Below are 27,069 nucleotides of genomic sequence, written 5' to 3'. Positions count from 1 at the left end.
GAGCTCCACAATAGCCATTTATTCGCTCGTCAGAGGGTCGCGATTCACTCTCACGCACAATAACTCACCTCTAATATGCAAAAGGGCCACGGGCTGGAACGGCCCATTGGAATTGGCTGCGTCAACCACCATCCTGCTGCCAGCTCTGTTACATGTCAACATCTAGGCTCCAGCAGGCACGGCACTGTATTCCTTAAGGCAAGAAACCAGCCTCCATTTTAGTTTAAAAAAAGACAGAAACTGAAGCGCTCTGCAGCTGGAGGGAACTGGCTGGGGAGTGATGTCACAGCGGGCGGGAGGAGCCCCATTGGCCGACGGCAGCAACTTCAAATGACACCGCGGAGGCCGCGAATGAGCGCGGCCCGTGCGGGGCTCCCCCCGCGCCCGCGCCGGGCCCGCGCCGCCCGCGGCAGGGGCGGAGCGGCTGCGGAGATGACGGGTCTGCTGCCTTGGTTTGGGCTTTTATTATTACCAGGATGATCTCATTGCTGCTGTTGTACCCCCGCCCCCTCGATAATATTCAGTAGCACCTGCTAGGCAGAGCGCATCCAGTTTTATTTTTCCTCTTTCCTTAGCCTTTCCTTCAGTACGGTTTCCCAGGATTATCACACCAATGTTCAATTTAACCGTGGAAGAAACACAGCACTGAGGGCAACATCTGCAACTTTAGCTTTCAAGGGCCATAACAAAAGGTAGTTAGTTTACAGTAAGATACAGGTCCTTGGATTATTACTGGTGATTTAGAAATATAAAGCCTCATAAATATTCCTTGCACTGTTTTACCACTGGTTATAGTATGTACATTATGAATAAAAATACATATATATGACAAGCAGCAGATTAAAACCTCATGTTTCATGCTGAGTATTTATTTTAATCTAGAAATGGACCTGGATAATTCTATCAACCTAGAAATGGATCTGCCTTCAGCTGACACTAATGTTCCTAAATTTGGATATTGCAAAATACTGGTTTTCCTTTCTAAAAAGATCAGTAATTATAAATAACTTTTTAAACTATTACTGAAAAGTAAAGAAATAAGCTAAGAAGCACTATATAGGCATATGGAAGCAGTTTTCCTGCATTATCTCAGAAGTACAATAAAAAAATAGCACTGCATAACAACTTATGAACTTGTTAGTTCAATTATTTAAGGTATTTACAACAAAACTGTGAGCTGCATTTTTTTATCATATGAGACTTGCACATTTATTTTTACAATGAGCTATTTGAAGAACCATTTTGTCTGCTGGGAGTGATGTTCAGAGACACTGGCACTGTTTCCAAATCTGTCCCTCTCCCCAAATACTGTATGTCACCTACTAGAGCAAATGAGTATGTAGATTACTGAATCTATGACACTGTCCTAACTCATATCTAAAAAAAAAAAAAAAACCAAAAAAAACCAAAAAAAAAAAAAACCCCCAAAAAAAAGAGTGCATATCAGAAGACACTTTTTCATTAAGTAACTTGCTGATGAAAATTTGAAATAAAAACAAATTATAGGTCATATGTGTACCTGGTTAGAAAATTTACATCACACTACAATAATACACTGTCAAAGGTGTATTGAAGAGAGCTGTGCTGAATACTATTCAATTGGTGAAGAGAAAAGACTAACTGGGATATAAAAAAGAAGAATATCATCCATAAGACACACAAAGAAATCAATTGAATTTAATGATTGCTGACAAGGCCCAGTTTGAAGTAGTACATTTTGGATGTAAACCAGATGAGAAAGCCCAAAGACAACAAATCTTTAAAATATTACTTAGTTCAAAAATAAAGCTCCTCTGTTTGATGTGGTGTATGAGTTGTTTGTTGGTTGGTTTGTTTTTAAATAGAATGGACTTGACTAAAGAACTTTAAATATCCAAGTATTTTAAAGAATAATATGGAGGTGGAAGGAATTAATTTTTCTACATTCACTACAAACAGTAAATGCCTCCTACCTCAAGGAAGATTAGGTTAGAAATTAAATAAAATCCTCTCACAATAAGCACACTTTAAAAACCTGCAAAGTTTCTAGTAATTTAAAAAACTACCAAACATAACGTGTGACATAAATCCTGCTTTTGACAACATCAAAACAAACCATGTGAACTTTTTAGACCTTTTCTCTAAGACTACAGAGATTCAAATCCTTTGTCCTTACAATGTAGGCAAAACAAGGGAAGGTGTATTCTCAAAAACTTCACATTTTTTATCTCTTTATCCCTTGAGTATACCATAGAATCATAGGATCACCAAGGTTGGAAAAGACCTTTAAAATCACCAAGTTCAATGTGAGTTTTAGCCTTGTAAAACAAAAAGCTACCATAGACATATGCCTTTAAAAAAACTAGATCAAAAAATAAAACCAAGACTGACTTCTAACAAGGTTTGCTACAAGATTTTGATGGATGAAGGAAAAAACTAAACAACTTGGGTATTTTTTGAAGTATTTTCATACGCAGGATCTTGTAGCAAATTCTGTTTCTTTCCCCAATCTTAAAGCAGAATTAGATTACTTTATAGTAATAAACCACAGTACGAAGCAGCAAAAATAATGTTTAAAATTCCAGTTTATCTGGTAACTATATATTTAAGAACAGCTGCTCTATCACTTCTCTCTACTCATGTCTACTTTAATGGTCAGCTGCTGCTTGTGTCTCTCTGAAACTCCCCGCAAAGATTAAATGACCAGGAAGGCTGTCCCTGTGGCCACAGACAATTCCACAACAGAGCAAAAAGGGAATATTAATTACAATGCCATTTCCTAATTTATACATAAGCATGACTTTCATTGTTGGAGGTTCATTTTAGGTAATGGTTTAAGTGTCAAGCCCCCTAGAAAATTCTATTAGAGAGACTAAATGTGACATTCACAGAGCTAGCAGTCCTATTGGCAGATAGGACTCAGTCACATTCAGGAAGTTTTCTCTTGCAGAAATGTTCTAATTTCTTCTTTTTTGCTGGACTCTGATAGGTCTGAGTCCAGTACTTAAGAAAACACTGAAAAACTGGCTAAAAAACTCATAAACCAGTGTACTTTTGGTGTAATTCTGACAGGGCACTAGTGAAGCTGAAGTACTGTGGTCTTCATAAGACCTTTTGCTGGTTAACAACATCTGCAGTCTTCTCACCATTGTACAGATTGGAGTACATTCTGCTCAGGAGGTTTGTATACCCTCCCTTTGTTTCAGTCTTAAAATATTTGATTTGCCACCAAAGGAAAATGTTTACTTAAGTTGAATTATTTTGAGCAACTTCATTTGGGAAAAAAATTGCAAACAAAATTGAGTTAGGAATTGACTTCCTAATGGAAGGGAAAGAATATTAGTGCAAGTGCAGCAGAGCTAATGAATATCAATGAGAGGAAGAAGAGCTTACTTTAACAAATTTATGAAGACATTTCTGTTGCAAGAAAATGAAAAACAGTATAAACTTCAGCTATCCATTTTTAGAATTCAATGAACAAAAAACCATATTGACAACGTAGTGAAACTGTAGCTATTACACGTTTCCTTTGAACCCTGCTCATCACTTCTAACTTTCCAATAATGGGAATGAAGAAAAAATCCTATAATGTTCTCAGGATATAACTGTGTAACTTTTTAGAATTATAGAATGGTTTTGATTGGAAGGGACCTTAAAGATCCTTTAGTTAGGATCCAGCATTATAGTTAATGAATACTCTTTACACTTGGAGGCTATGTACCACTTCTTCAAAATCAAATACTCCATTTGGGTTATTGATTTTAGAAACAAACTCTCACACCCTCACTACACATATAGCAAATTCACCTGCCCAAAGGTTGCCTTTATTTCCATTCTATACCACCTACTATTCTAACTGATAATGGTAGAATCAACAACATAAGACAATTACAATTGCACGAACTTCTGTTTACATGAAGACACTTGGCTTGGTTACCTTTCAGACTAAATGAATTTTCATTTTTTGATTGAGAGAGGAAGGGAAAATATTTAGTTTGAACTCTAAGGTTACTAAAGGCTATTCTTCATCAACCTAAGCCAGCCTTGCTGCAGGCCACTTCAGGCCCCTTCCTTGCATGCCTGTCTGCTTCACATTTGAAAATATTTTGCTCTAATTTGCTTCCCACAGCTGACTTGGTGTAGTCCCCTAAGCCAAGAGAAAGCCACTTTATTGTCAGGTTAGTTTTCTGCTAACTTAGATTGTGTTCCATGGCAGTCTAAGCTGAGCTAAACCTATAGGAGCTACTGCTGCAATCCCCTCTCTTCTGAGGCTCAGGTGCCCAACTGTCTGAAATTGCTGTACAAGACTTTGTGAAGCTGCATGGCTGAACCAGATTAGGAAACTGTGCACAGTTAAAATGAGAAAAGGCTGAGTTTGAGCCATGTTGATTCCATTATCTGGCCCACCAGACAGACACCCAAAAAAGGGACAGGAATAAACATGACTTGCTTTTTCTGGTAGAAAAAATGTCATTTACTTTTCCCCCCCCTCCAATTATAGCCTACACTGAACTTACTGTTCTCATATGATGCCAGGCTATAAGAAAATGTGGGTCTTATCACAACCCTGAACAGTGAGCTGCTCAAAGACAGGAACTTTGTTTTAGAGAGGGAAGGGTACTGGATACTACACATTCTGGAGGAGAACCTGCAGCAATAGGAAGGATATGGGCTTCTCCTTCTAGGTTCTGACTCAAATCCAAAGGACAGCCAAGAGGAAATTCTTCAAGGAAACAGAGGCCGTAAACAACATGTTAATACTTAGCTATTGAAAGAAATAAAGAGATAAGAAAAATATACTTACCTGGATAAATTAAAGGGATATGAACTATCATGCAGCTTCCTTAAAAAAATTCCCAAGACTGAAGCATGGCAAAAGACAATTCCTCATTGAAAAACGTATAATATTCACTCCTTCTAGTACAGCAAAGTTTAGTTAAAGAGGAATTGGTAAACATCTGTTTGTGACTGGATTTCCTGTCTCTATCTGGATTTCCTAATATTTGCACGGTCACTGTAGCACACAGGTCCAACAGTGCCAAGTTTTCCTTCAATCAATCTTGCATACTCAAGAAGTTTTGTGAGTGGGGATACAGTGAAAAAACAGTAGATATTGGTTGAGTTTAGAAAGCTGTACAACACAAAATCATTACCTTAACAGAAACTTGCTTTAAAAATAGCATTGGTACAAAAAAGTAATTCCTACGGCAGATTGCAGAAGCTCATTTCAAATACTGGCACACTATTTTAATCAAGCCCTGTGCAAAATCCACCAAAATAACACCAAACTCTCTGATGTCTGTGGCCTTATTACATAGGTCACACCTACCACCTTTAAGAAATAAAGTGTAAAAATAGCATTTAAGAGTAAAAATTGGACATCAGGCTAACTAGCCTGATCTAGTTATCAGTCCAACAACCACTGATTAATATTCACGTGTATAAATTCAATGCTTGATCTGTAGAGGTCTTAAGAAGAACGAAGTTCACTGCAGCAGCAAAAACGTGTAGGTCTGATTATAATGAAGATCTATGCAATGGAACAAAATGTTCCATTTGTGAATGAAGGCATAATAAAATGCATTTTAAGAGAGATCTAAATTGAATTCAGAGACAGGTTAGAATCTAGAAAATAAGACAATACCACATTTTAAATCCTATTTTTATGGATTCTATCCAAACTTCAGTGCAAACAAGTTTGGTAGGAAATGCTGCCAGTGACAGATGTAGTGCATTCTTCTAACACTTTCAGCTGCTGACTAATGAGTAGGTGTTTGATAGGGCAGTTGATATGAAAAATGGCTCATTAATGCAAGCCTATGAGTTCATGTAAAACTAGCTGAAGGAAAAGAATTCACACACACTCAAGCAAAGTAGTTTTCCTCTACAACCTTTTTTTTTTTTTGTAGTTCTTCATTCATTAGCTATCACGTTCCTTAATCTTTAAAATGCTACATAGCAATTCAGACTGGATAGTTTCTAAATATTTTAATATTAATTACTCTATAACCATTGATAGATTATATGTTCCTGTATGAACACCAAACAATTGACAGCTTTTGGTTTAAGAAATGTATATGCCTACCACAGACATTTTGATGATTATTTTAAACATCTAAAAGAAAAATCAGTACAGGAAAGTCTGTTTACACAGTACTGATAATGCTTTTAAGGTCAAAGTGTAAGGACAAAGTTGCTAAAATAATAGGACAAAGAGCCTCCACAGTTCCTTCACATAACACAATACATACATTCACTGACAATACATACATGCAACCATACTGATATAGGAAAGAACAGGCTTCTGCAGTATTTTCCATTATGGACTTTTTGTTTCAATAAATTAAATACAACATTGGGCTGCCAAAAAACCTATAACAGCACAAACACAGTCAGGACCAGAAGGACAGCATTTAGCATACTGAGTTACTCTACTATAGGTCACATACAGAGAGAGAATGATCTGTTTCACAAAGCTGCGTTCATTGATAGTTTACATGAGAATTAATTTGTTTTGCCTCAGTGTCTTGCCTTTTAAATGAATTATGTATTAGAGCAAATTATATTTTATAGCAGCATTATCTTGTTTAATTTACCATCTTACTTTGCATAAATACTTTTATCTAAACAGGAATGCTACCACCTTGCAGCTGGACACAATTCCTTAATTGTCAAGCATGCACATAGGAAGTACAATTAAACTGGAAAGGCCAAAGTACTGCATATTTGTCCTGTACATAAACTACAAGTGGCAGGAGTAGGTTTCTGCAATAAAAGTGATCTTAAACATTGAGATCTCCCATTTCAGCGGCTTACATGAAAAATGCTCATCAAAACCCCAAGCAGTCCATTAGTGCCATGATTCCCACAAACTCCATTATATTGCACACATCCAGTCAGTCTCTTTTGCATCATGAAAACACATGCTAGTTTTAAATAAACAGACAACACACTCTCCTTAAGTTGAAATGTATTCCAGTATAAGTTTGTAGAAATTATCAACATACATGGTTGAATTTCTCTACAGTACCAAGAACAAAACTTTACTTGCTTTCTCATTCACTTGATTATCACTTTTGCTTATTTATTGGTACTCTGCACTTGAGAAAACACAAAATAATTTTACAATTCTGACCTCTTCAGTGATTCTCACTTTTCCCTCCTTTCTCATGGTTTCAAAAGTTCTATCAATCAAAATTTGGTACAATTGGGTTTTTTTACGTCTCAGACTCAAACTGGAATCACCTCTTCTGCAATTTTGATTAATCAAACTTTAATATTTTACAGATGATGAAAACACAGCTATCTTCTAGACAGCCATTTACAACTTAGAAACATTAGGAAAGCTTTAATAATGCTTCCCTCCCTATCAGAGTCCTGTATCACAGGCAGGCAAGTTGAGGCACAGCCCTGATGTTCTTTTACACAGAACAGAGTCAGAATTTGGCAGAGCTCTGAAATCTCTGCTTGAAGAAAAACAAGAACCATGCTTGCTGCACGAAATGTGCTCAGAAAAATGACCAGTCATGGTAATTTCTTTTCCACCCCTCCACTTTTATTGAGTAGGGTTTTTCTGTTGATTTGGGGTTTTTCAAATAGATATGACTAATAGTACTTCTAATGTTGAAACCATGCTAAAGCAGAAACTGACATCAGCAGAAGATCAAAACCAGGACTGATCAAAATGTGTGGCAATATCTTCAACAACAAAATACCAGAATCTGTTTAATCCTATCACATGCAGATATTTTACATTATAAAAACAGTTCTATACTTCTCAGTACTAAAAGTCAGTACATATGTCCTCATCTGTCAATGTACCTTATTTCTTCCTACCTTCATAAAAACGTTTATAAGAATATTGTATCCACATGTTTGAGCTCAAAAGTCCAACTCCAAGTCGTAAATAGCAACTTCTAAAATAAATTCAGAACTGTATTTGAAAATAACAGCTGATGTCCAATCTCTATCATATTTAACAATGTTTGATTTATCTGAAAGAAACCCCCAAACCCCAAATAAAACCAACAAAAAAACCTCAATCCCAAATGCACAAAATAAATCACAACACTGCATCCTAAGAGGCCTTTATATGGCTGTAAAAGGATTTTACCCAGCTTTAAAAAAGTACATATGAAAATGCTACAAAAAAAGAATATTTTTGAATCGTGCCCAAATTTACATATGCATGACTAACATATGTTCATTGGGAAAGTTTGCAACGTTTCAGAATATTAACTAGTACTGACTTATTTTTTCAAATTTGTTATTCTAGAACTGACAGAGAACATTCCTTTTAATGAGCATTACTTGAAGGTTAAAGTTAGACTTGTGACACAACTGTATTTGACAGTGCATGAAACAATTTACCCTAGTTAGGGTGTTTAAATATTATACTTAAAAATTCTCATTGTGACATTTTCTTACATTTTGTAAAGATTCAGAAAACATCCTTACAAATCTCACCACTCTGTACAGTAATTTCTATTTTATAGTTTACTACATTTACAGTTTACTAAAATCAGCACATTCATGCAAAATAACATACAAATACATTCACTTGTTTGCACAGTTAAAAATCTCATTTACTGTGAAAAAATTATCAGTAATGTAACAATGCACTCAAGCTTTTTGCATAAAGCTGATGTGAGCATCCAAACAACCAATATTTACATAAATTACTAATGGCTTTCTTAGGAAACCAAAAATGAAGAAACTGGTAAGTTTCTGAAGGCTGAAGCACCCTTTGCCATTTATATTTGATATGAACAAAGCATTAATCTGCAAGCTTTCAAACCACAATAAAATAAAACACATCTTTAAGTCCGGTTTAATTTTTTTCTCAATTAACAATTTAAAGCAGAAATCAATTTTCTGTAACTTAATTACCTATAATACCAATGTTAGATAACAAATGGAACTGGATAAGCATAAATCAACAAGCACAAGTTTGCTGGCACAGAATTTTTTTTTTTTTTTGGTGAAAATAGGTAAGATCTTTTCAAGATGTTTGACACTGCTCTGAAGGCACTTCTCCAGAGATACTTCTAGGTTATCTGTGGGTAGACAAGCTACCTGTTCTACCCAACTAAATCAGGCTGCACTGCACTGTGCTGCCGGGAGCTTAACTAGTTTGCAGCTTTGCTAATATATGGATCTTGATGTTCCACAAACCAATTATATCAGAGACTTCTCTTTTCTACGGTCAGCTCTCTTCTTAGAACCTCTTAATTCATAATCTATTTCCTTTTCTTTGTGCATTATCTGAGCTATCCTGCTCCTCCATCTCCTGGATAATCTGAGGGTGCATAACATTAATCATAAATTGCTTCAGTGAACACAAATCATACCACAGTAATGTCAGTCACCAGGGCAAATATGCTGGTATTTCCAGAAGCTTATCATCAGCACTTTAGTATAATACCCAAGAGAAAGTTTGCAGCATGCCTGAAGATCAAAAAGCTATTTCTTAAATAAGAAGTCTTGATGAAAAGCCACCTTGGCAGCTCCTCGTTTCCCTCCCACTATTTTAAGTGATCTCCTGACCTCATCTCCAGACCTCTGGCACAAAAGAAAGGTGGTTATCTCACCAATACCACAGGTCATTTAGATCTTACCAGTCACAAGCTTTCACATGTCTAACACGGACCTTAAAGTATGCAAAGACAACTCCATTCTGTATTTTGTGCTTGAAATACAGTCTCATGTAAAGTACATTACACCACACAGTAGTCAGTGCAGCATTTGTAAGAAAATACACATCTCTTGCTCTACTACAGACAAAAAAAAGGTTCCCCAGACACTGAATACTGTATACTGTATTTCTGTACCATAGAAATACAGCCACCTGTTATGAGTAACAGCAGTTTGAAAGCTGGTTAAGTGCAGCTAACCTGAAGGAACACAATGTTCCTTCCAGCACTTCATCGAAGTCAAATCTGTCTTAATCATTTCAGTCCTTTAAATTATAGCCTGCCAGTCCAATTTAACTCCTGTCCAGACACAGACATTAAAAAACACACTTAAAGGTATACAAAAAGAAAGTTTCCTAGATTCACTTGACCCACTAAATGCACACCAAGTCAAGTATCTCTTTATCTTTTAGAGGAACAGCATGACTGGCCAACAGTATTCTCAGCAACCCCAGCAGGCTGGAATTACATCAGGAGTAAGCACGTGCAGTGAGCACAGCCATTGTGCAAACATCTGGTATGATCCAAGAGATTGGGTACAGCTTGATAATAAAGCTATTACTTATTACTAGTGAAAGGTAGCAATTACTACCCCTCACTAGATCAACAATTGCACCAGTGCTCCATAACAAAGTCTGGCCCTTGACAACCTGGGGACATACGCACAGCATCAGGCATCCACCAGGGATAAGCTCAAGATCTTTTCACTTCTTTCACCTGAGGGTGGGGGAGTCATTGCAGACTCAAGGCAATTACAATGCACAATACTCCTACCATTTCTTCACAGATAGGTACACTGTGTGAGAAGGTGCTAGAATGCTCTGAGAAAATACCTCAGACAGTTTATAAGAATTTTCTTTTTTTTTACTCCTTCCTTTTCCAACTACATGCAAGCATTCTTCTGCGCTTCACTGCCCTACTGGTTTAAACTGCAACATAGCCAAAAGTAGAAACAGATCTTAAAATTCACCACTGCAGGATGGATTAGTTCTCCCCTGTCCTATCTGCACTCATTTTCCCCATTCCAGCTCTCTGTCCGCACTGCTTCTAATTGCATGCTCAGTTCTGCTATCCCTGAGCTGCAGTCCCAGTCACTACCAGAACCACTGTATTTAAAATAGGACCAAGAAACAAATACTATTCTTTGTGTCTTTGAACAAAAGGTTATGCCAGTCAATGTGGCTGTATGCATAAATTCTTAGAAAAATCACTACTTTAATTCAGTGTCTTTTGCTTATGTCACTCATGCCCTGGTTATCACAGCTTGTGCATGAACCTTTATGTCAGTTTAAAAGACAGAACCTATTCATAATCTGTGGTGCTAAACAGTCTTATTAAAAATTTAATAAATAGATTGAAATTAACTAACTAAATAAGCAGCAGTTTAGTCTTGAAATATATTAAACAGTATCTTGTATATAGGCTGCTAAATTAACATGATGGACAGTATTTCAGATTCTTTTTGTAAAAATGGTATCTGTGTGAAGAGAAAAATCTTGCAATCTAATTTGATCTGAATGAAAAGCAGTGTAATTCAGATAGGCTGAGAAGCAGAGTTATTTTCAAGAAATACTAATTTATTATATTAAGAAAATGATGAATGGAGGAAAGAATACAATAATTTCCCCAATAATTTCACACTGCCAATACCAGTACTACTCAACATTTCAGTGACCTATTAGGCTTTCACTGCCAATCTTGAACACTGTAAAGCAGTAAACACTGCAATTCAAAAATGCTTTTTTTTTTTGTTTCCTCTAAATAAGACTTAAGAGCAAATAAAGATGATAAAAGCTGAGTTAGTAAGAGAAGATCCATCAATTATCATCATCTTTTTGTCATAGATGGAAGTAAATATACATCCAAGAGATAAAAAAAGCCTTAAAATCAACAAAGGAAAAATTAATATGCACTAAAAAGGCACCACTCTGCCTGACCCATGCTCAGGAAAAACAGACCTGTGATAGATAGTGATAGACCAGGTCTTCTAACAGTGTCAAGAGAAATTTTAGCACAAACGAAGCAAGGTTTGAGCACACTGCTCTGAGGACAGATGCCTAATATTTTGCAAAGAGATCCTAAATATTCTGCTTTTATGTGAAATTAATGACTGTGCCGTCACACAGACATTGCCTATACTGATTGCCAAGAAGGCAACATAATGTAAGTCCTCAAGTGCAGATAAAACAAAAGAAAAACCCACCCAGTGCAAGTATGTGCAGTTTGCAGATGTGCATACTAGATTCACTATGTTTACTGTCCAGATATTAGAGGTATCACAGCTGAGGTGCTTCTCAGTCTCATGCCCAAATTTCCCCGCAAGAGTAATTCTACTTTGGAAAGACATACCTTTTAAAGCTGGCAGTTTTTGAAGCTCCCTGTTATTGCTAACATTAAACCTTGAAGAACTCTGACGCTTTTCCTTCTTCACTACAGTCTGTGGTGCTGGTACTTTGATTTTAGATAGTTGTGCTGGGGGAGGAGTGCTATTTGATTTTTTGTTTGAGACCTGTTTAAAAAGAAATTAAAGCAGTTAATTACAGCTGAATTTAAAAATAAAAATCTTCTAAAAAGCCATTTTAGTCACAGAAATAACTGCAAATGAATATTAATTAAACTATTGTATCCCTTATCCTCTGAATGTATTGCTACCTATTGTTCTGCTCATCTTTTCAGCATTCATTTCTGTACCATAGCCCTGATACAGATGGGAACAGATCACCCTGGTACATGCAGTAGCCCATTTATTTGAAGTTACCAGACAACTGGAAAGAAATTTTCAAATAATGTAGTTCCTCGCTACTCTCACTGCTCCCCTCCTGAGAAGTCCAGGTCTCCCAGGTATTTAAGGTCATTTTCAAAGGGACCAGAGAAACTTGTCTATTTACAGCAGGTGAACCTTTCACTGCCTATTCATCCTGTGCCTTGCTGCCAGAGTCCTGAGCTTGGCAAGGACAGTCAGGCTTTGATACAAAGTTAAAGGAGTGAGTCTTACTATTGTAGTAGCTTTAACAGCTTTGAAAACATGGTTTACTCCTACTCAAAGCAAGTTGCTTTTACTGTAATAATTCTTATTAGATTGTCACTGTACCTCTGTATGAAGTTTATAACATAAACCCAGAAAAATGGTTCCCACTACAGGTTTCCACTTTGCTGTAATTTCACTGACTACACTTGACGGTGCTCTCTCTCAAGCTGAATAAAATGCATCATTAGCAAAGGCCTGTCAGAACTTGTGGTGCTGCCTTAATTTGCCTTCATTTCTTTTTTTCTTTATTAAGGAGGAAAACAGGTTTAAAGGAGGCAATAGTTAATTTTCAAAATATGAATAATTTCATGACATTCATTACTAGATGATAAAACATCTAGGAGTCATCTATGCTAAAACTACAGAAACAGCTAACAAGGACCTCTTGCTGCAGTATTGTAGTTCATTTTCCAGGCCCTTAATTTGCAGTAGAAGTCTCTCAAATTTGCAAACTAGAAGCACACACATATTAAAATATACCTTGGCATTTCTTCCTTACAGGAAAGACCATACTCTTCTCAGAAAGTGCCCACAAGATAAGCAGTATGGGAAAAAATCAGATGGGAATGGGATTCACGATGGAAATCAAGTTGTAACACTGGTACTTTGGCAGATTGACTTGATTTAATTAGAATTTTGCTAAATGTTATAGGTATGAAAGCAGCTTCATTCCTGCATGGAATAACATCTGTGGCATTTTCATAGAGACAGTGCTAAAACAAACGAAAACAATTTTCTTCATGTTCTGTAAAGTATTTCCAGAAAAGCTTATTCATCAACAATTTGCATTGTCTTGTAGAGCATACATTCAGCATGCATGGAAATGTCACCATACATAAATATCTACCTTTTGAATCTCCCTGATTCAAAAGATAACTCAAAGTAATTTCATTCAAATTTTGTTCTAGTAGTATGACTCGGAAAGAATATATACTTCACGGATAGATTAACAATTGTATTATATTATACACAGAGCACTTAATGTATCAAAGATGACTGAGAGCAACATTTAGATTTCATGAAACTCATTTAAGATGACCACTTTTCAAATTTAATATTATAAAAGCAAAACCCCTTATACAGCCTTATAGAACAAAAAGGGGAGACAGTACTGTAAATATTGTAAGTCTCAGTTACCAAAAACACTCTAGAACTTGTTCCAGTAAAATTGGAATACATCAGCAAATTGAAAGAATTTATGTAAAAGTAATACCTGTTACACTGCATTTTTCAGACTATTTCACTTTTTAATCTCAGACTCTAAATGCTTGAAAATGTTTGTGCTGAAATACAAGTGATCTGCAAGGTAATTTCTGTCCATTAATTGAAATTTTAAAAAGCATTGCAAACAAAAATATTAATCCTTGCTAAGTATTAATACTAAGAATAAGCTAAAAGAAAAACAGCACTAAGAATTAGGAAACAATTACTTACTAAGTGAGTACTAAGCAATAAATGCTAATTAAGATGCATCATAAACATTTTTAATGCACAGGATTCTGTACTTTCAATATTGTTATTTGAGTCTAATGGTGTTTTTCTCAACTGGCTACTTTCCACTGCCACCTGTATTTTTTCATTACTTAGAAGAGGAAAAGCCATTTTCCTGTTTCTTCTATTCCCAAACAAATTCTCCATTTCAAATAAACAGGTGCTCTCATGTGTCTGCACACACCACAGTACCCTAAGGTAGCACACACCTCAGGGAAGCAAGTACTCTAAATTGCAGAAAAAATTCTAAAATTAACCAGAAGTGGTTATTTAAGAGGATGGGTAATATTTCTGATTAGAAATGTTGAAAGAAAGCTTTTTTTGTTGCTATGGTAACTTCTCATCTAGAAGTGATGACTCCAGAGTAATTCTAGTCCTGAATCACTGGACTATTTATCCCTCAGATCTCCTCCTCATTCCTACCATCGAGCATGATCACCCCTGCTTTTCAGTCATGCTCCAGGCAGCCAGCACATACCAGAAAGCTGCCAGAATAATTTCTAAACCATTATTTCAATGCCACACAGCTGTACCCAATGACCTCTGCAACTGGCACTATGGTGCTACCACAGAAGGAAGAGCTGGCCTCCAGGGCTTGCAGACAACATTGGACAGGGCACCCAGAAAGTGACTTAAGTCAACTTAAGCCACAAAGCTCAGCAATTTTAACCACATCTCATAAAAAAAAAAAAAAAGGAAAACTAATTCAACTAACAACTGTGTATTCATCTGCTAAAGATTTCAAGCTAACACACTTTCTATGAGAGTACAGTGCTTTTGAGTTGAGATGGAAGAGCCAAGCTCAGCTTCCTCCTCCCAGTAACAAACCAAGCTATCACAGACACCTCAACTCCCAAGAGTAAGTGCTGGACACCTGCTACAGCAGTGAACAGTTCAATGTATTTGACACCAGAACAGTCAAGCTACAGAACCTTTTTATCAATTCTCTTTCTATGACTAAAAGAAACAATACCTATTCTTGCCCTTGTTCTGGCAAACAACTCCCTCCCACCCAAATGTTTATATAGACAGACACATTCAATTCCAAAAGTGCTGATAAACATCAGAAAATGAGCACAAACTGCTCTGAAAAATGTCACATTAAGAATGTTTCTTCAAATCATGATTAAAACACAACCTTCAGGTTTTCTGATCAATTTATTTCTGAAAAGCTAGAGCTTTACATACATACTTCAATGAACATTAAGACAATCAGCTAAAGTTGATTTCAACTTTTAAATTCTGATTTTAACAATTGAAAGTATGCTGATGTTCCTCCAGTGTCTGTGACTAAGCTTAAAATTAATTCAATAGAGTGAAAAGTGAGGAGGAGAGAAGGATTTTGATTTTGGCCAGTCACAACAGTTCAAGTCAGATAGCCCTTGCATCCCTTCATCCCTTGAATCCTGCTGCATCAAGCAGGATGTGTTCCTTTTCTGAACATCACTCTTTTGAGCAAAGTTGGATCTTATATTCTTCTGACATTACACAGGCAGGTAAAGATAAGAACATAACACTAAGTTTGCAGGAAGAAAGATACGAGTAGACAAAGCACATCTACAGTTACAGCCAATTTTTAAGTTAAACTGATCATCATCAAGCATCCCACAATGCAACCTTTACTTGTGGACAACTATCTAAGACACAAGAGAGAGTATGGTGGGACCTGGAAGGAGGATCCACCCTGTATACTGTGTACATCAATAAGTCTTTCAGGAGAACCTATTCTTCCCTTTCTGACAGTCTCCCAAAAATGTTATTCAAGCTACCTCGACAAACAAGGGCAACCAGAAGAACTCTGCCTGACCTTACCTTTCAAAGCACTAGTAACTGAATTAGGCCAAAGGACACAAAGCCTTCTGATCCACAAAATCAAAAGTCAAACCAAGGCAAGCCTAAAGTGCAGCGATTTCTTTAACGATGCAGCAAGTTTGCATACTGCTTTCTAAGATATAACAGCAGCGTGAGGATTTGAAAATGACAGTAAAATCACCTTGATGCATCTGTCATTAGAAGACTTAGAAAACTGGATGGCTTCCTAATGACAAAAATCAGATCTCCTAAGCACAAGGCAATAGAGATCCTCTGCCTGAGGAAACACAGTGCTGGGCAGCAGGCTATATGGTGCTTCTTTACAGGGATCAGTCTAAGACTAATAGGCAAATTTCTGTCTTCTAATAAGTACCACCACTGAATTCAAGTTCATAACAGTGTGCACACCATTCCACAATGGCTGCAACAAAACCTTGAGAAAAAACTCTGGACTATGAAATCTGGTAGGTGAACCCTATACCAATTTCACACATGATTACAGTTTCCTGTGAAATACAAGTACACAAAGCAAAAAGCACAGAACACTTTAAAAGAATCATCAGTCTGAATCTGAAACGAGGGAAAATGCTTATTTTAATGTAGAATTAATCCCTTCCCTCTTCTCCTTTTGGTATAGTAAGTAGTCTCCATGGACTTATTTTTCATTAAGATAAACAGAGGTCTGATCTACAGCACCCAGAAGAGCTTGTTTCTTGCCAAGGCAGCCTCAGAATGCTAGGAAAGCATTCTGAATTACATCTAAAACATGCTTACAATGAAATTGAAATACAGGTTTACTGCAACTAAACACACATCATCACAAAACATGAAAGGGACATTAACAACTTATTTTCAAAGCTGTAAGAGGGCCCAGTATGTAACCAAAATAATTTGGCTAACAGGTTGAGGCTTAATACAAAATCAATGTAATTAGGCTGAGAAGCTGAATTTAATTTAATCTCTTGAGATGAGAACTGAAATCAAAGATCAAGGAGTCAAAATGGGTGGAGAGCAGCTAAAGAGACTTCCATGTAGTTTCTTCCCCTCTGCAGTAACTTCAAAGTAGTGTGAAAATCTCTGAACACTCCAGGAATCTTGAACACTACCACAGAGCTCTCTCTTTTGCAGTTCTTCACGTACTGGTTTGGGGTGGGAACAAGGACAGATAGTATCTGGCATATGGCCCAGCTGTCATCAACCTGGTAAACATATCCACACCATACCTACAGGAAGTGGGCTGGTGATGTGACAGCAGCAGCTGGGACCAAGGCAAGTTGTTCATGACAACACTATGAGAGCAGTATGTGTCACCTGATTTCAATTCTGTGGTGTTAACAGCAGCAATTCAATATTACTTCCAAGAGGATAACATCAGAATGAACTCTTTCTACTAATGGTATTAAAGATAAGGCCTGGCAGAGCTTTTAGACAGTCTGCAGTAATTCTAGTACATGCAAGTACTGGCAGAGTTTATTATGGATCAAGTATGATTTTTAATGTCAATATTTTCAATCTACAGAATCACTACAAACCATACAAAGCTTGATATGAACACACTGGATACATAAAAGGAAACACTGATTCATAAACAACACAGTTTAAAATGGCAGGGAAACAACATATTTGCAGGGTACCATTTTGGACAGCAGATGTTTCTGAAATTTTTTGTTGAAGATTCTTGCTACTATGCCATTATTGTTCACTAGTTTTACTACCACAAGCCAGTCTGGACAGACAGCTTAGGGAGGAGTCTCTGGAGAGGCAACTTAGGGTGCTGAAGGCTTTGGGTGGTTTCACACAGATGGCAATTTAGATGTCTATTGTTTTTCCTCAACAAAATCATTTGCCAGAATAATACCTGGATTGGCTGCTAGAATGATCTTTGTGTCTTCCTTTCTAGCAAATATGCTTATTATTGTTAAACACACTCAGTAGTTGAGATTACTGCTGGAGATTACTATCCAGTGTATCTCAGCATAATTTACTATGTTTTTATTACAGCAAGAGCTGCATCCTAAAGCTTTGAGGATCCATGCTGTTCTAATGATAAGCAAAAAGATTAACTTTTCAACGTGATAGTAATAACAAAGTTTGTATATTTTAGCACTCACGGATTTATGCTGTAGTACTTGTTTAACAGTTGTGATTTTGCATTTACATACAGCAGTGCTACTGCTGGCTATTATCAATATCCAACCACGGAGTTCCATTAGTGTTTTGCCAGAGACAGCATGAAGTCTGTTGAATTGCATCGGTGACTGGGATGTTTCTTACAAACAGTGAAGGCCATCTGGGCCTCTTTGCTGTGGAGCCCACAACAAACTTTACAGTCACAAACCACTTTAGAAGACTGATCCACAACTTGCTGAAGCACTTCTGCCTTTCTTGCTGCTGTTTATTTTTCACAACACAAAGCATTGCTTGTATTTCCTGTTAGCTGCTTATACACAGGATTCAAATTTTATCTTCTAAAGAATTGTATCATCACAGCTTTGTGTAATAGACTGGACTTGCAACACACCAAACCAATCCCATGTTTCAGCTTAGTGTGCTGCATCCTTGACATTAATACACTATAATTTTACATTCACAATTAAATATCAGTAGCATAAGACTTGTTTTCCATTTGCTTCTTGTAAACTTAATTTTGCTTAATTTACTCCAGGAACAAGCTGACATTTGATTCCCTTCACTCAGAGCTCAGGTTTTCAACCCAACGTTGCAGAGTACTGGCAAAGACTAGTGGGTGCCCAGGCTCAGACTTCAAGTAAATTCACACTGCTTTCCATTTGCTGAAACACCACCATCAGTGAGCACCTGGTACTTCACTAAAGCAGCAATGCAACACTTGTTTCCTAATGTATCTTCTATCACAAAATTTCAAAGCAAGTGATGTCTTCAGAGAAAAAAAAAAAGTTACCTGCAACCACCAGTTAGCTGATTACATAAGATTTAAACCAAATAATGTCCAAAGTATTATTTTAAAACATTTATATGAATACAGGGATGAAGACTCTAGATAAAGGATGTCCTGGCTTAAGTTACTTTAGTTATTGATTTTCATTATGATTTCTCTCTGATGAGCCTGAAGCATCCTTTTACTTTACAAAACCCCAAAACAACCAAAACTATCTTTGTTCTTTTTAGACATATACATGTACATACACATATGTACACATATATATGTAAGGTTCCCACATTTGAAGGAAATCACACACTAACTCATTCACTTTAGGCACCAACTGCTATACTTCACTGTAAATTTTAATTATATACAGCTACTGATGAGCTAAGGCAACTGCACATGTGGCTTTACCACTGAGGTCCGTATTTTTGTGCTCCCTGATCTATTCATAGAAGCTTCTCACTTCACACACTCATATTAAAATCTTTTTTTACTTTGCCTCCTGCCCACCAATTTGGTATTTGTATTAGATGCCATTTGAGAGAGATGTAGTCCATGACAAGAAACCTGGTCTAGTGGAAGGTGTCTCTCCCCATGGTAGGTGGCTGGAACTAGATGATCTTGTGGGTCTCTTCCAACCAGACCATTCTATAATTCTATGAATAATAACTGTAGCTGCTTCTACAGAACTTTTATACCAAATAATTTCATCTTTGGCTCTCATCATGCTTTTAATTTACATGTCGCTGGAGAAGCTTGCTTGTCAGTATTTCAGACTGCTGAATTGAGAAGTGATGAGGAAGTATATAAAAGTCACCAAAAATGTGTAACAAATTATAATATTTGGCAGTCATCTCTTAAGAAGCACATTCAGGAATAGGCCAAGATTTTTTTTTTCTAGCTTTTGGCTGGTTGGTTTCTGTAAATGGCCTTCTAAGCCTGTTGCACGTAAGGACACACAAACAAAAAACCCCAAGGCCTACCATCCCACTTCTAGAATTACAAATTTATTCTAGTTTCAAATTAAATTGAGGGGGGAAAAAATGCACACAAGGTACGTTTTGTAGTCCGTGAACATATTGGTAGACTCAGCAGCTACCTGTTTTTTCTCACTGTTTGTATTATAAAAGATAACTACATTAATAATTCTGTATTACATGAATTAATGTACATCTGAGTACTCTGAGTGGTAGGCCTTAACTCTTACTAAATAATTTAAGAGAAGCAATTTGAAACAAGGGATGAAAAGGATGTTTTTAGTTAAAAAATGCTGCTATCCATTTTTGAAAGTCATTTGGCTCCTTTTGATTAGAACAGCCTTTACCTTCATTGATGCGCTGCTTCAATTCAGGCAGGATTCAGAGAGCTTAAAAACACCATTAGGAAGCAGAGGATAGCAAGTACTAAACCACACAGAGTTCTCACACCTCATATGTTACACAAGAAGTTGCCAGCCTTGTGTAAGAAGTAGAAGGGCACAAGATCCTGTTTTCAGAAACATCCCATTTTAGGTAATAAAATACTTGTACACAGCAGCGTTTGGTACACTTTAACAACACCATTAATTTTAAAAGCAGAATGTTAAAGTTACATAACAAACACCATTAAGGTAACTCCACTATTCAGTATTAAGGTGCCTTTGCTTGGAAGGCAGAGGGAAATTCCAGTTCCCAAAATCAAAAAGCCAAGATGTCAATAAAAATTTGAAATAGGAAAATTACAGATGTTAAAGACAAACAAAAAGTTTTGTAGATGCTCTAAGAATAACACATGGCATCTCTTTACTCAGCAAGTAGCTTCTCATTTAGTACTAAGGGTGTACACCCTAAAGTATTTTTTAATGGTTATATCAACTGATTAAAATAATCTCTCTAGGAAAGAAAATCAGAACTTGAAGACATGATCAAAAATTAGCTTTCAAATTTATTTTTTAAAGAAGTTGGCACACCAATTTAAAACCAAACAAACCCACTCCAAAGCCCACAGATTTTATTTTCTATCAGGTATAACTGATTCAAGAGAAAATCCATCCCAATTTCATACAGTTTTGGTTTAAAATCCTGTTTTGCTAATGTTATGAGTAAAATCCCAAACTAATAACCCTAGAAAGCTACATAATGGGTCTAACACTGTCTATTTATAGTCCTTCCACGATTCTAAACTGAGAGGACAAGTTGTTTGAAATTTTTATTTCATAATATATCTCTTTTTCCAAATAGAAGACCACCAGTTTTAAGATCATCTTTATCTACTACTGCATGGGACTGGCTCATGAAAGCACTGGCTATGCTTGCTGCCTGTCCAGCTGGGGCACACCACTGAGCACACACTGAAGAGAAAAGCCAGGGCCCAGCTAGGGCTGTTATGAAGACACCTGCCAGTGCTAAATGTCTCTCTTTGTTAAGGACACCAGCTTCTGTGAAGAACAAATAAAGAACAATCTTATACCTCAAAGATGATGAATGCCACATATCCAAAATGCAGTGCTACTGAGTTACAGAAAGTGCCCAAATGGTGTGAGGGTTGACACAGCTGAAGGATGGAATGCCATGCAGAGAGTCCTGGACAAGCTTGAGAAATGAGCCCATATGAATCTCATGCAGTTTAACAAGACCAAGTGCTGGTGCTGCACCAGGGTCCAGGCAGCTCTGGTATCAACCCAGGCTGGGGATGAACAGATGCAGAGCAGCCCTGCTGAGAAGGCTTTGGGGTGCTGGTGGATGAGAGGCTGGACATGACCCAGCCATGGGCCCTGGCAGCCCAGAAACCACCTGTGTGTGGGGCTGCATCCATAGCACCGGGGGCAGCAGGGGAGGGAGGGGATTCTGCCCCTCTGCTCTGCTCAGGTGAGACCCCACATGGAACACTGCATCCAGGTGTATGATCCTCAGCACAGGAAGGACATGGAGCTGTTGGAGCACATCCAGAGGAAGGCCACAAAGACATAGGGATGGAGCACCTCTGCTATGAAAGACTGAGAGGATTGGGTTTCTTCAACCTGGAGAAGAAAGGCTTTGGGGTGACTAAATTGCAGCTTACCAGTACCTGAAGGACACCTATAAGAAAGATGCAGAAACTTTTTACAGGGGCATGTAGGGACAGCAGAAGGGGGAATGGCTTTAATCTGGGATTAAATATCAGGAAGAACAGTTTCCCCTAAGAAGTTGTGGATGCTCCACACCTGGAAGTGTCCAAGGCTAGGCTGGATGGAGCTGTGAGCAAACTGGTCTAGTGGAAGGTGTCCCTGCCCATGGCAGAGGGATTGGGACTAGATGGTCTTTAAGGTCCCTTGCAACCCAACCCATTCTGTGATTCTACAGCTGAACAACAATAATGGAAAAGACCTAAATGATGGATGGATGGATACCTACCTGTGACAAGAAAGTATTTCCAGAAATTATTTAGGAGCAGTCCTAATACACATTAACAAGGAAGAGAAAACAATCCCAGAACTTCCTCCCTTCCTCAATCCCCAAACCTCAACCGCTGCTGTGGTGCCTAAATGAACTGCCAAATTAGTACTTACTTGTGAAAAGACTTTCAAGTATAACTTAAATTCTGAAGTAAAAAATCCTAGTCTCAAACTGGACACTATGTAACAGTCCCCAACTTCAAGATCAGGTATGTTTGTTTCTCATAGTAAACAGCACCACAATGAAATCACAAACAGCAAACATGGGAAAAATAAGCAGCATATATAGAGAATATCCACTCAACTTTCTAAATAACTTCTGCTGCTGATTACAGAAACCTGTTATCACAAAATAGTGCTGGATTTATTGCTTTTGTCAATTCCTTGTTTTTCTTTAAATGTTAGGATACTTCCACATACGATCTCAACTAAAAAAAGCCATGCAAAAACCATCAACACTGCTTCTACTGTTCATTCCTTTTGTAATTTCCTACTTTTAAGTGACAGTCCTATGTGCTCATATAATCAGGAATCATTAAAAGTAGAGAGAATACTGACAGTCTTTCCCTACCACGTGCTGGCTAATATAGGAAAGGTGATCATGGAAAACTATATAGCCACCTCTTTACTTGTGCTGAAGTGTTTTGAAGATGGCCCAGCAAACAGATTTCTACAATATTTTTGCAAATCCATTTACTGAAAAGTATTACCATTAGGCTAAATAGCTTAAGAAAATAACTTTCAAATTAAAAAGGCCTCAAAAAGCAGGGAAGAAAAGCTTCTGAAAAAAAGTAGTCTTTGCCTTCTACAGACTACTCAGCACCTGGATTGAAAATTAATACAAATTAAATTCAAATGTTTCATGCCAGTTTAAGCCAGTCCAGCTAGAAACAGAAGAAGCTATCCCTCCTTGTCACCTAGTTTTATACCAGACTATTGTCATGTATGAAAGACTCACAGTTACTTCTGACCCTTCCATCCCCCTGGTGAACTACAGTGAATTAATTGTCCTGGACTGTTCCAGTGACTGGTGAAAAGAGCAAGTTTTAGCACCTACTCTCACACAGACAAAAAAAAAAAGTCAGAAATAAAGAGTATCTAGGGTTAAAATTTTAACTTCCTTCCCCTGTGGTAGTATTTGAAAACCACTGCTAAACTACTGCACTTGAATTATTTTAGGTGTTAGGTTTTTCTAGAGATAGAAAAAGGTCATGTTTTTGGACAGCCATTAACTATTTCCGAGTCACCTTTTCTAAAAAAGTCAGACTTCATAAATTACTATTGCCTCAATTCAAAAGGACACCTCCACACCCCTGTGACAAAACAAAACTCTAGAACAAAGCTTATCCAGCAGACAAATAATTTCTTCAAAAGCCAGTTAGATCACGGGGTATATGTCCACAAGGTACCAATGGAATGGCCAATCACCACACCCATGGGGTTTAATTTTTAGTATTTGTTTTTGGTGCAAGTGTAGTTTTTGGGCACTGTTAAACAAAGGCCTCAAGAATTCACCAGAGCAGAGACACTACTCACATAGAGAGAAGGAAAAACACACAACAGATTAAGTCTTTGTTCACATCCTGAAGACACTAGTATGCTGAACTAACTGATGAAATAAGCGGTTATACTTACAGGAATAGATTTAACTGTTCTAGAAACTGTTTAGTCTAATTTATTAAGGTTTACTAACAGGTTAGAAAATAAGCTTAGGAGATTAATCATATTAGCTTTTTTCTTAAGTGTTCAATAAAAGAGCAATATGCAACTGGAAACTGGAGTAATGGCATTGGGTACAGAAGGACAAGGTGCCCTCACCTCATAGAGATTGTGCATTTCTGGTACCTCTGTCACAAAAAGGAGAACAGTAGATGGAAACCAGAGTGACAATCAAAGTAACAAGAGTCCTCCTATGCAGGAGACATTAAGCAGGATTTTGGGGGGTGGGGGGGAGCCTAAATACAAAATGTGTATTAAAAAAAAAAAAGTCAATTACATAATTAATATTTTAATACCAATTTTACACAACTTCCAGTTAAACAAACCTCTAAACTGCATACTGGCTTAAAGAAAAGTATACCAGGATACCAGGATGGAAGATCATACATATACATCTACTCTGATTCTCTCTCCTCAAGCATAGCAATTCAGAATGGAGGTCCTTGTAACTCCATATGTAGCAAGGCTTTTTTAGTATTACATTGAGTAACCACACACAGCTAATGCAAGAACCATCAGCTTAAGTAATTTTCACCCTCTTTTAGCATGGGCATTCTGGATCTGGTACACCAGGAATCATTTCAATCCCTTTTCAAACTTGCTGTACAGTTTCCATCAACTGAAACCTCATTTCTCTGACTGCAAGACAGGAAAAACACATGCTCATTTTTGTAAACACTAACATCTACTTTACTTTTTTATCTATAGAATTTCAAGGCATCATGTATTTAGTTAAGTGCTATAAAAGTATCTATAAATAAAGTATTTGTGGGATGCTGCTGCTTATGTTGTCCCTGTTCTTTGAACAGCAGGCGGTTTCTAGTCTTTACAATCTGCCATTTGCATTAAGTTCATTTGCATTAAATGCATATGCATTAAATGCATTTTGAGAAACAAAAAGCTGAAGTGAACCACCATATTTCCAAACCTACTCATAGTCTAGAAGAGAATTTTTTAAAAGCCATATTAAAACACATGTAGAATGACACATGTAGAATGACAACAACCTTTTTTGAAGAGAAAGGAAACCTAGAAATGTATTAACATCATGCTCCTGAATATTTTTGTATTTACCAATCTTCACTATGTTAGTAAATAGCCTCCTTTCTGCCCATATAAGCACCAGCTAACATACAGCAGGATTACAGCCAGCCACGTTAGAATGCCAAGTCTACATTACCATTTGTGTGCAATTACTCCATTAATTAAGATAATGAGTCAAGCACTGAGGTGTTCAAAATTGTATGGAGACTAAATAATGCCCACTGGGAATGGGAACCATACTATATGTGTCAGTCACATTCCCAGTTCCTTTCCCATTCTGCCCCTGCTCACATATGACCAAGTATCCTAGACAAGTAAACTGTACTTTTCATTAGGAATTCTACCTGGACGGACAAAAGAAACAGTGTACGAACAGCAAAACATTCTTCAATTGAGATTCATCTCTCTCACATTTCAAGTTTAAAATCTAGATCTGCAAAGACAGAAAGAAATGGCAAAGAAACCCACATATACGTTTTTGGCTAGCATACAAAGCTCTTTACCTATTATCTCAGGGAGCTTTACACTTGATCCTGAAGTACCAAGAGGGAATAAAAAAATTAGTCTTGGTATCAGCAACTTGTCATTCAGAAGCTTGAGAAAATAAGTAGTCAACAAATGTACTCCAAAGATTATGATAATAATGAGCCTTATAACTACATAGGAATTAAAATTATGGCCAAGTGACACTTTTTAATACCATAGCAATATACTGCAAAGACAGAACACATCACAATGAAGTACATCTATTTACACCACTATAAACATCTACACTGATAAATTTCCCACTTCATTCTACAAGCTCCCCTGAGCAGCTAAGATCCTTTCTAGTAGCTAGCCTCCCTCCACCAAAACTCAATCACTTTTACAGGAATTTACCAAAATACTTTTACACATAATTTACAAGTTTTAATGATCTTCTTAATTTGTGACAGTAGCATGAATCACTCTGCACAACAGACAAATGAGAACTCATTGAACTGCATACAATAAATAGTCTAAACCACCTATCCCTAACAGTCATTTCAGGGCAGGAAAAACAGTAAAGCTGGATGAGGGTTTTGTTCTCAAACATTATCTTTCAGCATCAAGACATGTTTAGAGGATGAAATACATAACTTTTCATAACCTACTATGAACATTTTAAAGGAAATTAATGTAAATGGTGCATTTCCAAATCAAACAAAACTTCTAATTCTGAGTTTCTGGATGAATGTGTGCAAGGGAGTACATACTGATTTAATCATCCCTTTTCAAATTGCTTGTGCCTTGCTAGTGGGCAAAACAGAGAGAAATGCAGAACAATTAGTCAAAAATTGCACACTTCATCATATACCTATAAAAAGGAACTACACAACACAACAGCTGGCACCCTTTGATTAAGCCTAAGGTCTCCTGACAATAAACCAGGCTACTGACACTCAATTGGAATGCCAGCGTTGACAGTTTGAGAGAAGGGACCTCTGGGAATTACAGAGGAATCCTAAAAACGTCATTGAGCAACAAGAAGAGATGCCCAAAAACTCACAATAAAAGCAGAAAATAAGACAGATGTACATCTCATAACCAAAAAAGGTAATAGATGAGTATTTAAGACTGTAGCAAGCAAATATTTATTTACTCTAACTAAAACCGACTTCCTTAAAAGCATTGTCTTATATCTTGCCAAATACCAGGGCAATAGTTCCACATTTTCCCTCAAAACTATCATCATGTCAAAACTGTAATGTAAAAAAACTTAAAACACTTTTTAAAAGTTACTACAAACAACTATGAAAAATACTATGATTTTTAGCAATATTTACCTCATGTTCTTGGTTATCTTGCCCATCTTTGCCACTTTTTCCACTCTTGACTGATTTTGCAGGTTCCTTAAAAAGAAAGTTTGCAGTTTCAGTTTTTTTTTAAGAAGGTCTAGATAGATTTTCTAGTCAAGGAATCAGGTTTTTTTAAACACTCGCTAAAAGTAATAAAATTGGCAGAATAA

The 27,069-nt window shown here is 37.0% G+C and overlaps 1 protein-coding gene across 6 annotated transcripts in view; it reads right to left on the bottom strand.

Annotated features, from left to right (window-relative positions):
• The window catches only part of PPP2R5C (protein phosphatase 2 regulatory subunit B'gamma), a 204,795-nt gene that overhangs the window by 46,667 nt on the left and 131,059 nt on the right, over nt 1–27,069 (bottom strand). For 4 of the 6 annotated variants that reach the window (XM_072930435.1, XM_030274998.4, XM_072930434.1 and 1 more), the window contains exons 2-3: nt 26,888–26,953; nt 12,021–12,180 (exon numbers count right to left, since the gene is read on the bottom strand). Coding sequence is in view for 2 of the 6 variants with exons in the window: in XM_030274998.4 (XP_030130858.1) it covers nt 12,021–12,180; nt 26,888–26,953 (226 nt within the window). In the remaining 4 variants the exon portion in view is untranslated. Of the gene's footprint in view, nt 1–68; nt 382–12,020; nt 12,181–26,887; nt 26,954–27,069 lie in introns of those variants that run through there. The other 2 variants (XM_072930436.1, XM_002200571.7) reach the window with 2 other exon arrangements.

Source organism: Taeniopygia guttata, chromosome 5 (assembly GCF_048771995.1).
Source record: "Taeniopygia guttata chromosome 5, bTaeGut7.mat, whole genome shotgun sequence".
NCBI lineage: Eukaryota > Metazoa > Chordata > Aves > Passeriformes > Estrildidae > Taeniopygia > Taeniopygia guttata.
This window is presented reverse-complemented; position numbering and strand designations above follow the sequence as displayed.